The sequence below is a fragment of the Staurois parvus genome, unplaced genomic scaffold (genome assembly GCF_062004578.1).
Source record: "Staurois parvus isolate SC_StPar_1 unplaced genomic scaffold, SC_StPar_1.0 ptg000439l, whole genome shotgun sequence".
NCBI lineage: Eukaryota > Metazoa > Chordata > Amphibia > Anura > Ranidae > Staurois > Staurois parvus.
The window spans coordinates 565,698-583,640 of record NW_028318235.1 but is presented as its reverse complement, the minus strand read 5'-3'; the positions used below and the strand labels follow the sequence as shown (position 1 = coordinate 583,640).

General features: G+C 40.8%; 1 protein-coding gene across 8 annotated transcripts in view; it reads right to left on the bottom strand.

Annotated features, from left to right (window-relative positions):
* SEMA6B (semaphorin 6B) overlaps positions 1-17,943 on the bottom strand; it is a 1,127,599-nt gene that overhangs the window by 834,257 nt on the left and 275,399 nt on the right. For all 8 annotated transcript variants that reach the window (XM_089687856.1, XM_089687855.1, XM_089687854.1 and 5 more), the window contains one exon: positions 14,742-14,799. In XM_089687856.1, coding sequence (XP_089543982.1) covers positions 14,742-14,799 — 58 coding nt within the window. The remainder of the gene's footprint in view (positions 1-14,741; positions 14,800-17,943) is intronic.

Genomic DNA, 17,943 nt, shown 5'->3' with positions numbered 1-17,943 from the left:
CGTGCCCTACCTGCGCCGCTATTGGCTGCTGGAGATGTCAATCACCGGGTTTCGGCCGGCGATTCCTGTCTGGGACACGATGGTCGTCGATGGGGCTGAGAAGGGAGAGATCTGTGTGTAAACACAGATCTCTCTCCTGTCAGCATGAACATGCTGCTTTGTATCTCTCTGCACAGCAGAGAAATACAAAGCAGCATGTCTCCCTATTAAAACACAACACTGCACAATGTGAAAGACACAGCACAGTTAATCCTTTGATCACCACAGATGTTAAATCCTTCCTACCCAGTGTCATTAGTACAGTGTCAGTGCTTTTTATTAGCACTGATCACTGTATTAGTGTCACTGGGGATGTCAGTGGCCATTAGTCAGTTCCCACCCAGTGTCAGTAGGTCCACCGCAGTCCTGCTATAAGTCACTGATTGCGGCCATTACTAGCATAAAAAAAAAATTCCAGTATATACACTGCTATTTGTAGACGCTATAACTTTCACGTGAATCAATTAATATGCACTTATTGGGATTTTGTTTTTAGCAAAGACATGTAGAAGAATACATGTTGGCCTAAATTTATGAAGAAATTTGATTTACATTTTTTTATTGGACATGTTTTATAGCAAAAATATTGGTCTTATTTGTTTATAGCACAAAAAAAAAAAAAAATCGCAGAAGTGATCAAACACCACTAAAAGAAAGCTCTATTTCAGGGGGGAAAATTACATAAAATTTAATGTACAGCATTGCATGACTGCGCAATTGTCAGTTAAAGTAACGCAGCATTGTATTGCAAAAAATGGCCTGGTCAGGAAGGAGGGTAAATCTTCTGGAGGGAAAGTAGTTAACAAAAAAGAATTTGGTAGGTTTCATCTGCATAATAAATACAATTTTAGGCAGCACACTCATCTTTTGAATATTAATTATTCCTGGCCAAAGGAATGTAGCTTTATCTCAGCCTGCCAAGACATCTTTTATTGTTTGAAGTGGGATGTAATTTTCTTCATATAACTTCGATACAGTGTCTTGAAAGTATTCCTATCCCTTGGAATTTTCCACATTTTGTCATGTTACAACCAAAAATGTAAATGTATTTTATTGGCATTTTATTTGATAGAACACCACAAAGTGGAACATAATTGTGAAGTGGAAAGAAAATGATAAATGGTTTTCAAATTTTTTTGCAAATATCTGAAAAGTGTGGCTTGCATTTGTATTCAACCCCCATGAGTCAATACTTTGTAGAACCACCTTTCGCTGCAATTACAGCTGCATTCTCTACCAGTTTTGCACATCTAGAGTGAAATTTTTCTTTGCAAAATAGCTCAAGCTTTGTCAGACTGGATGGAGAGCGTCTGAACAGCAATTTTCAAGTCTTGCCACAGATTCTCAATTGGCTTTAGGTGTGGACTTTGACTGGGCCATTCTAACACATGAATATGCTTTGATCGAAACCATTCCATTGTAGCTCTGGCTGTATGTTTAGGGTCGTCCTGCTGGAAGGTGAACCTCCGCCCCAGTCTCAAGTCTTTTGCAGACTCGAACAGGTTTTCTTCTAACATTGCCCTGTATTTAGCTCCATCCATCTTCCCATCAACTCTGACCAGCTTCCCTGTCCCTACTGAAGAAAAGCATCCCCACAACATGTTGTCACCATGTTTGATGGTATGTTAGTTTTCCACCACACATAGCGTTTTGCTTTTAGGCCAAAAAGTTAAATTTTGGTCTCATCTGACCAGAGCACTTTCTTCCATGTTTGCTGTGTCCCCCACATGACTTCTCGCAAATTGCAAACAAGACTTCTTATGGCTTTCTTTCAACAATGGCTCTCTTCTTGCCACTCTTCCATAAAGGCCAAATTTGTGGAGTGCACGACTAACCGTTGTCTTGTGAACAGATTCTCCCACCTGAGCTGTGGATCTCTGCAGCTCCTCCAGACTACCATGGGCCTCTTGGCTGATTCTCTGTTTAATGCTCTCCTTGCCCGACCTCTCAGTTTAGGTGGATGACTGTCTTGGTAGGTCTGCAGTTGTGCCATACTCTTTCCATTTTCAGATGATGGATTGAACAGTGCTCCGTGAGATGTTCAAAGCTTGGGATATTTTTTTAGAACCTAATCCTGCTTTAAACTGCTCCACAACTTTATCCCTGACCTGTCTGGTATGTTCATTGGCCTTCATGATGCTGTTTATTCACTAATGTTCTCTGACAAACCTCTGAGTGCTTCACAGAACAGCTGTATTTATACTGAGATTAAACTACACACAGATGTACTCTATTTACTAATTAGGTGACTTCTGAAGGCAATTAGTTCCACTAGATTTTAGTTAGGAGTATCAGAGTGAAGGAGGTGGAGTACAAATGCACACCACACTTTTCATATATTTATTTGTAAAACATTTTGAAAACCATTTATCATTTTCCTTCCACTTCACAATTATGTGCCACTTTGTGTTGGTTTATCACATAAAATCCCAATAAAATACATTTTCGTTTTTGGTTGTAACATGATAAAATGTGGAAAATTTCAAGGGGTATGAATACTTTTTCAAGGCATTGTAAATCTGCTGTCAGATCAATACCTAGATATTTAATAGATCATTAATCACCCAATCACTGCGCAGTGACACAAAAATATTTTTTTAAATATATGAATAAAAATATATGACAGTGTAAATGTGCATACACAACGTGTAAACTTATATAAAACAATATAGAAGTGTGAGGAAACCTACAACTGATAATCTCTCCAAATGAATACTGCGGCTACCTTAAAATGAATGCCTATTAAACATTCTAAAAGAAAAAAAAAAACACTGTAAATCATTGGCAGCGCATGTATATATTAAAAATAAAAATCTTAACATGAAAACGCTAAAGCAATCTGTGAAATGGTCAATCCATTTACAATAAAAATGTCATAATGAATATCGCTGCCACAGCAATATGGAGGGAGTGCAGATGTAAGGAGGAGCATTTGAATCCAAACTCTTATGAATATAATTTCATAGATAAACCATATTATTTGGTGAGTGTCAGTGGATTGGGGGGGGGGGGGGGGGAGTTGAGCACGAAGTGTTGTGGAGTGGAGTCTGCATGCTCATTGCACTCATTTGGAGTCTGAAACGTTCAATCTGATCACCATGTGAATTATCAGATTGCTTTAGCACTTCCACATTATGAATTTATTTAAATATTTACTTGTGCTGCCAATGATTTACAATATTTAATAGATCATTTATATTTATTTGTAAAAGAAAAAGATTGTTTACAAGAATCCTCTGTATACTGGGGTAAGTAGAACGGCAAGATCTCAGATTTAATTAGAATTTATTTTAAAATTGAATAAGGCACCAAATTCCTTTAAATCCGCCATTAGGTTAGGTAGTATTATTTAGGGGTCAGAGATAAAATAAAATATCAACCGCATATGCGGTTGATATGCTCTATGGAACCCACCCTAAACCCATGGATATTGTAATTTCCTCTGACCTTGCAGAGTAATGCCTGGATGATCAAGACAAACAGCAAGGGTGACAGAAAAACACCCCTGCTGAGTGCCATTCTTTATCCCAAAATAGGGAGAGAGGGTACCATTAACCTTGACCCTGGCAAAGGGGTTCCTGTAAAAGGTCATAATCCAGCCCAACATTTTTGGACTAAGGCCTAAGGTAGTCAGGGTTTTCTCTAAAAATACCCAGTCTACCCTGCAAAACACCTTTTTGGCGTCTGAAGACAGACGTAGACTAAGTGTGCGTGTTTTCTTGCATGGAGACCCAATGAGCTAGGTGGATACTTCTTATCGAGTTATCCTTAGCTTCCCTGCCACTGAAGAACCTGGTCTTATCCGGATCAATCAAGGACTGCAGTCCTTGATAAAGCTGCAACATAGAAGCTAATACCTTTGCTAAAATTTTTACATCTAGGTTTAAAAGATATTGGGTGATAGCTCGCACATGATGTATGGTTCTTGGCCTTGTCACGGAAGGCCTGGCACCCTGACTGGGTGATTCTGTCAGAGAACTACTTCCTCATCACTGGGACACAGGACCAAGGTATAGCTGGGCATTGCACCCATGACTAGCTTAGATGCCAAACTAGAACTACATTATTGAACAGAAACACAGATTTTTATACATTCAGAAATAAGGGCAGTCCCCACCAATATTACGCATTGGAATACACATTCCACACTGATTAGGTAAGAGCTTGATCACATCATCCTAAACAATGCAAAAGGTAAACAGTACAGCCAACAGTGATCTAATCAACGGTAAGCTACCTACCGGTTCTAAACTGCATATGTGTGAACAGGATAATCTGATTCCTGAGAGCTAATCCTGTCCTGAGCCTGATGTAAACTTGACATGAACCGGTGAACAACTACTGTATCAATAATTATCTGTGAAAATTGAGCTTCAATCCACAATGCACATGTGTGAATCAGCTCCAATAGTGTCCTCCAGTTCTGAGTAATTGGTTTCTCCAAGGAAGCAACTAGTTCCTGAGACAGTTTGGGGTAATTTCTCTTGCAAATAGCTCTTGATCCTAAGCCTATGTTTCATGGAGGTGCATGGCAATTTATCCTGATGTAAACAATAAAGGTTGCGATAAAAATCATGAAACAGCTTGGCTATCCTAGTTGAGTGGAAAACAGGATGCCCACCTGCAGAGACCAATTTCTGAACATGAATCATCTCCCTCCTCACAGCACTAGCCAGCACTTTCCCTGATTTATTACCATGCTCACAGAACCTATGAGCCCAATACCTAATTTTTTTTTTTCTTAACCTGTTGATCTAAGAGACGTGACAATTTATCACGTAGTTCATTGAGACAACTTTATGATTCCGGGGAGTGAGAACGTTTATGTACATTTTCTAATTGCTGTACCTCTGAGATCAATTTCTGGTGTCCACAGATTTTTATGCCTTAAACCTTGGTAATTAAAACCCCTCTGAAGGGGGCGCATGCGCGGCCGGCTCCCGTATGGACGTGTAGTGTGAACCGCTCCGTCCAGCCGCCAGATCGCGGCTCACACAGACCCCATGGAATTCCGACACCACAGAGACCTGTACGAGAGGTGTCCGAACCTCCCCAGACATGCCCCGCAGGAGGAAAACCCCGGGGCAGCCGGGGAAACTGACACACTTCTTCCCTGCCATCACGGCAGGAATCCAAGATGGCGCCGGCGGCAGTGACATGGGAGACAGCAGGCAGCAAGGGGACTACTCTGCCCAGCAACAAGACCACAGGCTGCGATATCCACTATATCCAGGGGACTCTGGTGAGTTGTCTCCCCCTCTGTCCCCCATCACAAGAAGCCCAGCCAAGTCCAGAATCAGACTGGACCCTGAGCAACAGCAGACATGCCAGGCCCTCAATGATTCACCCCCACAGCTACACACAGACCTCCCTGTCATAGAGGCATTCCCAGCAACAGATCAACCAGTAACTGAGATATGCATGAAGAACATGCTATTATCTCTTAAACAAACCCTGCATAATGATTTATCATCATCTTTGGTACACATCACTAACGTGGTCAAACACCAAGATCAAAGAATACAACATATTGAAACCAAAATGGGCGACATCATTATAGCGCACAATGATTTGATTGCCGCACACACAGATCATACTTCGGACATCGAACAAATTAATTTGAAACTAGCGGACCTGGAAGATCGTTCAAGGCGTAACAATATCAAGTTTAGGGGTATACCTGAAAGCGTCACTAATGAGGCATTACTATCCTATATACAACAGTATATAAAAGCCCTCCATCTCAGACCTAGAGCTGGCCATAGACCGATCCCACCGCCTACCTAAACCAACATTCCTATCGGCCTCCATTCCTAGAGATGTTTTAGCCCGGATTCATTTCTACCACATAAAGGATAAAATTATGCTGGCAGCCAGAAATACATCTTCACTACCACCGTCACATGCAAATATCCGGTTATTCGCAGATCTCTCTAAGACCACGCTGGTTAACCGCAAAAAGATGATTACCATTACTAAAGCCTTGAGGAACCATGGTATAGCATATCAATGGGGATTCCCCACGAAACTAACTGTAAAACAACACGGTAAAACCTTCACCATTAAAAATCTCGAAGCAGGCCTAGACCTGCTTAAAGCCTGGAAAATAATACCTGAAGACATACCACAAAACGCACCTTCTCATTCTCAGAGTATGGAAGCTGATTAAGCGTGTGACTACTCACACCCGCTATAACATCAACGTAGCACCTCAAAGATGTCATTTCCCCTCAATAATCTCTGGCGATCGGCCGAGTTTTTTGGAGTTTTATGTTACTAGAAACTGTTTGGCTTGACCTTTTTTACGGCCAAAGCCTGTTTGAACCCCCCACATCTGAAGTAGCAATACAAGCTACTCAGACCACTTGCATTTTCCGCAAGTCTTTTTTTTACACCCCTCCTTTTTTCCTTTCACCTCCCTCCTTGGCACTATCACCAGTCGCTCAAATCCGCCTTATTACCTACAGATTAATGATGAACTTTCATGGAAATTTCGCTTTAATCCAGCAACCGAACCTAAATCGATTTCTCACTTTTGGTTACCTTCTCCCTCACATGGAGATGCTCGCACAATCTCACATCCCTTCAAATATCACCTCAAACATCTCGCTTAGCGCTTCAAGACCTGCACAATGATTAACATTACATCCCTTAATGTCCGTGGCTTAAACTCCCCATTCAAGAGATCGATGCTCCAAAGAGAAACTAGGAAATTTCAGACCGATATAGTCTTTATCCAAGAATCCCACTTTGCTAAAAACAAGATACCCAAATTCCACCTCCATCGGTTCCCAAACATCTTCATGGCCACGAACTTAAAAAAAAAAAATGGAGTCATTACAGCCATAAAAGACTCTATCCAGTTCCAACACATATCAGAAACCGTTGACCCTAAAGGTCGTTACCACATTCTAATATGCCAACTGAATAACAACCTCTACACCTTGGTGAATGTATATGGTCCCAACAAAAACCAGCTGCAATTCTTTAACAAGCTTTACAACACTATCTCTTCACTAAAAAAAGGTAGAATTATCATTGGAGGAGACTTCAATATCATCGGTAATCCACACCTAGACTCATCTTTTAATAAAAGCTTGTCTAAACAGGCCTTCAATCAATTCCTACATAACCATGACCTCTACGACATCTGGAGATGTCAACATAGCAACGAGAAAGACTTCACCTACTACTCCCCTCCACATCTTTCATACTCCAGAATCGATTTTTTCCTCACGGACAAATGGACACTGCAACATATATCATCATCTACAATTGGCACGATAACATGGTCAGACCATGCTCCTATCCACATCTCAGTAGATGAAAACCAACGCTCGGCAATCCCGCCAATTTGGAGACTAAATTCTGCAATCCTGAAGAACCCTGAACACCAGAAACATATTTTAGAAGCTCATAACCTATTTTTTGAGACCAATGCAACTCCGAACATGCCTATAACCACACTTTGGCCCACCTATAAGGCTTACATGAGAGGTATCCTCATAAAATTAAATTCCCGCATTAAAAAACAAAGATCCCATCAAATAGATCAAATTCTTTCCTCCATTAAACGTAACGAAGAAATTAACAAAACCGACCCAAATGCCACCGTAGCCGCGTCCCTAGCCTCTGACAGAAACAAACTACGAATACTTTTGTTACACGAATACGACCTTAACCTACAAAGAGCTAAATCTAAATTCTACGCGCTTGGTAATAAAGCAAATGCACTCCTATCAAAAATGATTAAACAAAAGCGACTTAAAACTAAGATAGCCACGATTAAACATCCCATTACTCACGCACTACTTACAAACCCTCGAGACATATCCGACGCTTTTGCGACATATTACCACACACTATACAACCTCAAAGATGATATTGATACGACCCAACCCACCACCACCACCATTCAAAATTTCCTAGACAATACCAACTTACCCTGTCTCTCAACATCCCAACTCACTTCGCTATCGATACCAATCTGCCCTGCAGAAATTGACCGTAGCATAAAAACACTACCCCTAAACAAATCCCCAGGAAATGACGGTTTTACCAACGAATACTTTAAAATAATGGCATCCAACCTTACAACGCATCTATCTGAATTATTTAATCATGCTGCCTCTACGGGGATATTCCCCTCTGAAATGTTACAGTCAGTAATTACATATAATAATATGTTATAAATAACACCCAGTTTAATATACATACCACTTCCCTGACTAACTGGGAAAAAATATTCCGCCAACCAGTCTCTCCTTACACTTGGTCGAAAACCTTCAATACCACATACAAAGCATCCAAATGTAACTCCCACTGGGGAGCATACATGAAAATCTTACATCAGTGGTATCTAACGCCCATTAAGCTCAACCTCTATTACACGCAACATTCGCCCAAGTGCTGGAGACACTGCGGAGAAATAGGAACGATCCTCCATATACTTTGGTCATGTAAATCTCTCACATCGTATTGGAACAAAGTATTTCAACTGATCTCCACCATATCTAAAGTTCCAACGACTCCAAACCCAGTTATAGCTCTCCTTCATATAGGAATAGAAAATTTTCCTGTGGACTCTCGTACTATCATAATTCATGTACTAGCAATAGCAAAAAACAATATCACTAAATTATGGAAATCCACCACATCCCCTTCAATCTCAACCCTCATTATAGAGCTTAATCTCCATTGTGAGATGGAAAAGAGAACAGCAATCCAAAATCTTTCATACCACAAATTTTGCTTTCAATGGCCTCGGTGGCTTCAAGACCCTAATTGCTCTGTTAAGTGACAACTATAATAATATACCACCATACTGTAGTCAACACAGTTGACTGGTGCCCTCCCCCCCCCTTCCCCTCCTCCTCTCTCTCCCTTATAACCCCTCTCCCCTCTACGGTTTTTCACATTTTCATCCACACTAAGTTCACAATCTTCTGAGCATACCTCTCAAGTATCCGAGGCCCTGCTACACCATTCCCAGCTAAATAGTGGGAACTCGTTATCTCTAATACTTGCTTGTTTTCTTGATTATGCATTGTATTGTGAACATTGCTCGTTCTATATATGTGCAACATGTTGTGATAAATTGTTGAAAATTTCTTCAATAAAAATCATTTAAATATAAAACCCCTCTGATAACTGAATTTATTCATCCACATCGATCGACTGCATGAAAAAAAACAACATTACATGCATGCCCAACAAGGACCAACAACATACTAGTACATCACTGGACTTTGAGTGGTTATAGTGCCATGATGCCTGCAGCTGAAGCTATGTGATTAGATGCTGTTAAGGGAAAAGAGAAGAGATTGGGTCCAATAGACTCCAAATTTCTCAGTAAAGAGTATTTGCCACTGCCGATTTCTATCACAATTGTAAAAGCAATCAGAGTTGCTAATTAGCTGCTGGATTGCTTTTACAAGCAGCATGAGAGGATGTCCCCTTCCCCAGCTAATTTCCATGGCTTTCTTGGGCTCTCCAAACTGCGAAAGCATCTGATCACACCAATCTTTATGTGATCAGATGCTGTTAAGAGCAGATGAGAGATATGGGGTCTAATAGACCCCAAATCTCTCAGTAAATTGGTATCACAAGGAATATTTCCTGTGAAAACAATAAAAGTGATAAAAAATTTTTTTTAAATATATATATATAAAAAAAAATTGTGTTTGCGCACACACTGTGTGACATAAAAAATTTCGACACCCACCATTTATTTTCTAGGGCCTCTGCTTTAAAAAAAAATATATAATGTTTGGGGGTTCAAAGTAACTTTCTAGCAAAAAAAAAAAATTCAGAGTTTTTTTTTTTTTTTTTTTTTTAAGGTAAACAAAAAAAAAAAAAAAAAGTGGCAGAAAAGGCCTGGTCTTCAAGTGGTTAGAAGAGTGAGTGAGGTCTGGCGAAAGCTTCTGATGTTGGGCAAAAAATACCAGGGCAGTTCATACACCCCCAAAGTGACCATTTTTTGGAAAGTAGACACCCCAAGGTATTTGCTTAGAGACATGTTGAGTTCAAGGGACATTTTATTTTTGCCACAAGTTTTTGGAAAACGACCAAAAAAATATATTTTTTTTAAACAAAATTGTTATGTTAATAAGATATTTTACAATCCTCCATTATCATTGTGCCAGCCCTTTCTATCTGTTTAAGAAGCTGAGTCACCATTGCTTCCACCAATAATGATTCAGCCTCATCACACTTATCAGCAAAGCCCACTTTCACACTTGCTTAGAGAGTACTTCTCACATAGAAACAGACACCACCCCCTTTCCATTTTACCCTGTCCCTATCCCAAAGAGCAGAGCTGGGAATATTAAATAACCAATCATGTGAAAAATGAGGCCAATATTCAGCAACACCAATTGAATCATAGTTCTTTTTATGCACGAAAGCTTCAAACTCACCTATTTTCTTTAACATACTTCTGGAACTGATGAACACATTCATTATAACATTTTACAAAAACAAGAAAGAGGGAGCAAACTTCTAGGGCATTATCTTTAGCACTTTATCATAGGGTAACATTAAATATAATATACTCACAAGCCAAGTAGACTGATAGCATATAAAACAGTGTCCAAACGTCCTCTCTCTGATCCCATGAGCATACGGATGACAATGCTTATGCGTTTTGGGGAACTGGTCCCCTTTTGCAGAGCAGTGGCTGCTCTGAAGAAAACGCCCAGTTCCCAGAAACGTGTAAGCTGGCATTGTTATCCAAATGATCATGAAATCAGAAAGTGGAATTCTGAATACTGTGTTTTATATGCCATTTGTCTACTTGGCTTGAGTATATATGTTTACGGTTACCCTAAAATAAAGTGCTAAAGATAATGAACTAGGTGTTTGCACCCCCTTTTCTTGTTTTTGTGCAGCATTGTATTTCCCCGATCCAAGCAATGCTGCATCGCTTTTCTTCAGCCTGGGCTGCCCAGGGGTTCTGTTACAGATGGTCTTCAAGACAGGCATCTCTGTGATTTCTCAGCATTGAAGTGTCAAGTTATAATTTTTCTTTGTTTATAGTCATATTTTGCACATGTACTTTCCATATTTTTGTAGTACAAAATGGTACCATTTTCAATGTTTGTTCTACAGAAAGATATACACTACCTGTGGCATGTGTGAACAATTAACCACTCCCCTTAATTAGCACACTGAAGGAAGAAAAAATACTGTTTAAAAAGTAACAGAAAATATATATTTAACTGCTTGCCCTCCGCCCGATAGTAGAAGTACTGCTACAGGGCAGCAGGGATGTGCAAAATCACGTATATATACACACGTGATTTGCATTTCCAGGTAGGAGATGTCAATCACGGGGTCCCAGCCAGGGAAAGCTGATGGGGGAAAGACCTATGTGTAAACACAGGTCTCTCTCCTGTCAGCAAGGACATGCTGCTTTGTATTTCTCTGCTGTGCTGTCTCCAAAGTAAAACAGCACACTGAACATAAAATATAAAAACACACAAAGCACAAAGTTAACCTTTTGATCGCCCCGCATATTAACCCCTTCCTACCCAGTGTCATTAGTACAGTGTCAGTGCTCTTTTCAAATTTTTATTAATTTTTTCAGAAAGATTACAATTAACAGTGATAGGTCTATACAGAGACTATACAGACCCAGTATGCATAAATATATCTTAGCACCACAATGTCACTACACACCCAGGTCTGGTGGAACCTGAGAGTAATGGCCCATGGCTTACAATTGTATACATAATAGGTTACCTCAAAGTTGTCAGTACCTGTAATCAACAATTGAGTTGACCTTTAAGGCCTATAGTGCCAATTCTAGACAATAATTGGGGGGGGGGGGCAAGGGAAGGGGGAGAAACTATAAAAAAAAGAAGAGCAGGAGCAGAGAAAAATTAGAACCAGGAGCGCAGATGCAGCAAAAACCAAATCAAATCACTGATATACAAAACAGTATTTTCATAGTTACATCATGGGATAAAACATATTTGTCCAACAAGACCATTTCAGGTCAAATTTCCCCATATGTTGACACTGAAGTGCCACTGCTCTCTCACAAATATTATTTGAGTTAACTCTATGGATGACTTCTAGAATATTAGGGATCCTCACTGATTTCCAAAACAGCAGTAATAGACATTCTAGCAGCGATGAGTATGTGACCAACAATTGTTCTATATTGGGCGGGGAATAATTGTAATGTAATATTAAGAGCTAGGTGAGGTGCTGGGTTAGTGGTCATGCCAGAAACCCGTGAGATGAGTGCAAAGACTTGCTGCCAGAAATTCTTTAAGAGGGGGCATCTCCACAGAATGGAGTAAATTGCCCTCCTCTCCGCAATTCCTCCAGCAAAGGGGCGACGTATTGGGATACATTTTAGCAAGGGTATACGGAGTGAGGTAGCTACGATAAAGGATTTTTAGAAAGCAACTCCAATGATTTATACATTTGGTAATACTTAAGTTGTTGCCAAGTGCAGCCTCCTATTCATCTCTTGTGAAAGACCTATTAAGGTCAGTTTCCCAGTTACTTATGTTGCGGGGGGTAATGAGGTCAGTATCATAATGTAGATTATAGAACCACAAAATCCCTTTTTTATTAGTCAAACGGGATTCGTCATGGCTTGCCAGAATTTGGCATCTATTTCAACCCACTTCTTCGGATGCACTATTATAACGTCTGATCTGTAAAACGGAGTATAGACCTCTGCTTGGGGTGTCATTCCCTATTTCAGTAACAGTAGTATATACAAACTTCCGTAAAGGTCTGGAGTCGAGGTTAGGGATAAAGTGTTCATATGCTAGAAAGGGAATATCTATTTGAATCTTAGATGAAGAGAGAATAAATTTTATTTACGCCAAATAACCATGCCACGAGTGATGCGGCAATGGATGGCGGAAAGGTATTGAGGAGTTTGGAATGGGCCGCTTTAGCCAATACTAAAGCCCGAAGATCTGTCTGGTACTACAGATTTCTCAATTTGTACCCATAGTTTGTCTGAAAGGATGAACCACTCTGGGAGTTCACCCAAAATAGAGGCATAGTAATAGTTGGAGAGCACTGGAAGTTCAACCCCCCCTTTAGATTTATGTTTAGAAAGGGACAAGAAAGATTCTCGACTTCTTCCCTTGCCATATATAGTTTCTAATAGCCACCTCCAATTTATTAAAATAAGTATGTGCAATAACGATTGGAATCGTTTGAAAGTAATATATTTTGGGAATAATCAGCATTTTAAAAGCTGCTATTCTTCCTATCCACAAAACTTCAAATTTATTGAGTCACTCCCCTCATGCCAGGGTACTAGGTGTATTCCTAGACTCCCATCTGTCCTTTCAGCCCCAAATCCAATCACTGTCCAAATCTTGTAGACTTCACCTCCGCAACATCTCCAAGATACAGCCGTTCCTAACCTCGGAAACCACTAAGCAACTTATTCACTCCCTTGTTATCTTGCCTTGACTATTGTAACTCCCTCATTGGCCTACCGAATCGCAGGCTATCCCCTCTTCAATCTATCGTGAATGCTGCTGCCAGACTCATCCACCTTACTAACCGTTCTGTATCTGCCACCCCTCTCTGCCAATCCCTCCACTGGCTTCCCGTTGCCCAACGGATAAAATTCAAAACACGAACAATAATGTATAAAGCCATTTATAACTCTGCCCCAAATTACAGCAACGATCTTGTCTCTAAATATCACCAAAAACCGTACTCTCTGCTCCTCACAAGACCTCCTACTCTCTAGCTCCCTTGTGTCCTCCTCCCATGCTCATCTCCAGGACTTCTCCCATCCTCTGGAACTCTCTACCCAAATATATCAGACTATCACCTACCCTGCTCACTTTTAGGCGATCTCTGAAAACCTATCTCTTCAGACAAGCCTATCCTGCCCTCAGCTAATACTAGAATCTTCTACTCTTCCAACCAGTCCATCCCCCACAGTTACTACCTTTTTGTACCACTAGCCCCTCCCTCCTAGATTGTAAGCTCCAAAGAGCATGGCCCTCAAATTCATCTTGTATTGTTACTGTATTGTCTCCCGTTATATTGGGAAGCACTGAGCAAACTGTTGGCGCTATATAAATCCTGTATAATTATAATTTTGACTATTTAATTTATAATCTAAAGATTCTTCTGAGGAGAGTTTGTCTAGCTGGTTCACAGTGGAGGATTGTACATAGCAAAAATGTAAAGTTGCTCATAAGGGGTATACAGAATTGAGAGCTGAAGAGATGTTTTAAATAAATCAGAAATACAATTTAGACCTCATTATATCACATCATGAATATTAGCACAATTGTTGCCTGCTATGAACAATTTTGATGCAATTGTAGAACAAGATTTTAGCACATGGAAATGGTGCTTTCAAGAGTTTTTTCCATATTTTGGCATGACACATCATTTGGTTATTGCTTTTTATATCATGAATTTAGCAGTAGATATGCATACTGAGTGTATAGAGTTCTTCCAAATTTTCAAAGATAGAGATAAAAAAAAGATTTTGTTTAACCAAATCTGGATCATTATATACAGTATGATTGAGGAACTTTGAATAATTATGAAATAAGACATTATGGAAATGATCACTTCTAAACCTTAGAATGACAGCTGAATATTGGCAATTACCTCTTGCAGATTTAAACTGCAAAACAAAAAGACTTGCTAATTTTATGTTACACCCAGTATTGTCGGCTCAAGTATTCCCTACTCACCTTTCGGTATTTCATTTCTAAACTGTTGGAGTCCAGCAGAATTTGATAGAAAGCATTCCTGCAAATAGAAAAAAATAGGAATTTAGATGTGCCTCTAAATACCATAATGTGGAGTACAGAACTGGACGTAAGAATTGATTCTTAGACCATGGGTCTATATATGCCACTGCCTTCAGGTGATTAGATACAGGCAAAAGCTTTGCAGTTAACTGTCTTCTCCCAATGTACCCATATAACCCTGCCTCACCCTAGCTCAAACACTCATCAAAAAATGGTTTTGAAAATGTGAACAGACAGATGGTGGCCCTACGACTTGTAAGAAGGACAGATGCTAGAAAGCCTATGAACCCTGACATCTTTGGGGGAACAAGCTTGGCAGGGAAGTAAGGACTCATTCTCAAAGGGTAGGGGCAATGGAGAGAATACTATTACAAGTGTCTCCTCCACACTCACCAGCTGTGCTAAGAAAGTGTTAAAAAATGCAAATATATGCCTCTCTGTTTTGCAGCTGTGACGCTGATGTGTGTTCCCACAAAACCCACAAAAACGTATAAATATAATACTGGTGCAGCTGCTCAAGTGTGACCTATTTTCTTGCCTGTTACCTCCTCTCCCCTCTTTTAACTTTCTTCCTTTCTTCCCTCCTTTCCATCCTTTACTTCCTTCTTTCCTTCCTTCCCTTTCCTCCGTCCCTCCCCTTCCCTTCTCTTCCCTACCCTTTCTTTCCTGTCCCTTACTTCCTTCTTTCCTTGCCTTCTTACCTTCCTTCCTTCCTGCCTTCCTTCTATCCCTTCCTTTCCTATCTAGCCTTCCTTACTTCCTGCCTTCTATCCTTCTTTCCTTCCTTTCCTTCCCTCCTTCTTTAATTCACTCCTTCTTTCCTTCCTCTTTTTCTCCCTCCCATCACTCCCCTGCTTCATTCCTTCCATGCCTTTCTTTTCCTTCCTTCCCTATCCCTCCCTTCCTTCTTTCTTTTCTCTTCTCTTCTTCCTTCTTCTCTTCTCTTCTTCCTTCTCTTCTTCCTTCTTCTTTCTTCTCTTTTCTTCTTTCTTCTCTTTTCTTCTCTTCTTTTCTTCTTTCTTCTCTTCTTTCTTCTCTTCCCCTCTTCTCTTTCTTCCTTCCACTTATTTCCATCCCTCCCATCCCCTCCTTCCTTCCTTCTTTCCTCCCTTCTCTTTCTTTCCTTTCCTTCCTTTCTTGCTTCCTTTCCCTCCTCCATAAATATGTTCTTCTATCCTTCTTTCCCTCCTTTGTTCTTTTCCTTCCTTTCTTTACTTCCTTCCTTCCCTTTCCTTCATTCTTTTCCTTCCTTTCTTTACTTCCTTCCTTCCCTTTCCTTCATTCTTTTCCCTTCTCTCTTTCCTCTCCTTCCTTCCTTATTTCCTCCCTCCTTACTGCCCTTCCTTCCTTAATTTTTATTCTTTCCTTTTTTCTATCTCTCCCTTTCCCTTTCTTCCCTTGCCTTTCCTTCATTCCCTTCCTTCCTTCCTCACTCCCTCCATTTCATTCCTTTCATTTTTTCCTTCCTTCATCCCTTCTCTTTCCCTTGTTCCCCTGCTTTCTTTCCTTTCCTTTCTTCCTTTGTTTTTTTTTTTCCCTTCTTCCCCCTTTTTCCCCTCCATTTCGTCCTTATTTAACTCCCTCTCCCTTTTTTTTTTCCTTCCTTCTTTCCTCTCTCCTTTCTTCCTTTCCTCCCTCCCCTCCTTCCTTCTTTCCTCTCTCCTTTCTTCCTTTCCTCCCTCTCCTTTCTTCCTTTCCTCCCTCTCCTTTCTTCCTTCCCTTCCCTCCTTTCATTCCTTCCATGCCTTTCTTTTCCTTCTTTCCCTTCCCTCCTTTTTTCTTACCTTCTCTCCTTCCTTCCTTCCCTATCCTATCCTAACCTATGGAAAGGAAAAGATAGGAAAGGAAGGGAAAAAAGAGGATGGGAAGGAGAGGTAAGGGAAGAAAGGAAGGCAAGAAGGGGAGAAATGGAGGGAGAGAGGAAAGAAGGAAAGGATAGGGAGGGAAGGTAGGAAGGAAGAAAGTAATGGTAGGGAAGGGAATGGGAGGGAGGGAGGGGAAGGAAGGAATGGAGGAAGGGAAAGGAGGGGAGGTAAGCTGGAAGGGAGGGAAGAGGGAAGGAAGGGATAAATAAGGAAAAGGAGATGGGGGGAGGAAGGAATGTAGGGATGGAAGTGAAGGACTGGAAGAAAGGAAGGAAAGGATATGATAGGATAGGAAAATGGAGGAATTGAAAAAAGGAAGGAAGGGAGGGGAGTGAAAGAAGGAAGGGAAGAAAGGGAGGAAGTTATGAAAGAAAGAAATAGGGAAGGAAGGAAAGAGTGAAGGCAGAATTTGGAGGGAGGGAGGAAGGAATAGTAAGAAGTGAAGAAAAGATATGAAGGGAGGGGAGGAAGGGAAGTTAAGAGGAAGGGAGGGAGGGAAAGGAGGGGAGGGATGGGGGAAGGAAAGCAAGGAAGGAAGTAAAGGATGGGAGAAAATGAAGGAAGAATGAGAGAGCAGGAAGAAGGAAGGAATGTAGATAAGGGAAGGGATGAAGTAAGAACGGAAGGAAATGGAGAAGGGGAGGGGGTGAAGGGAGGGAAGGTAAGGATGAAAGGGAGAGAAGGTGGGGAAGGGAAGGGATGAAAGCACAAAGGAAGGAAGGGGATGGAGAGCAGGAAGAAAGGAAGGGTAGGAAGGAAAGATAGCAAGGGAGGGAAGGGAATGCAGAAAGGAAAAGGGGAGAAATTGAAGCAAAGGGAAGGGAGGAGAAGGGGAAGGAGGAGGGAAGGAAAGGAAAATATGGGAGAGAAGGGATGAAGGAAGAAGGGGAGGGAGGAAAGGAAGAAAGGAGAGGAAGGAAGGAAGCATGGAAAGAAGTGTAGCAGCTGCTTGTGGGGGTTTAAAGTCTAGCTGAAAAAAAACAAGTCATTGCACAGCAAGTAAGCCTATTCCAAATGAGCCATGTCATGTTCTAAAGAACACTGCAAGTGGCAAACTTGGCAGTGTCAAGATCTTTTCTTCATCATTCCTTTCTTAAATCCATTGCTCTTGGGAAGAGTGGCTTACAAAAACAAGGTTTGGCAATTTTCTGGAAGACGGGCAAGGATCTCCCTCAGCTGCTCAGCAAAAGTCTGTTTGCTTCATCAAAAACAACATACTCCACACTGCATAACTTCAGATTCATGGCCGTGCATCAGACGGCAAGGTGTAACAATGA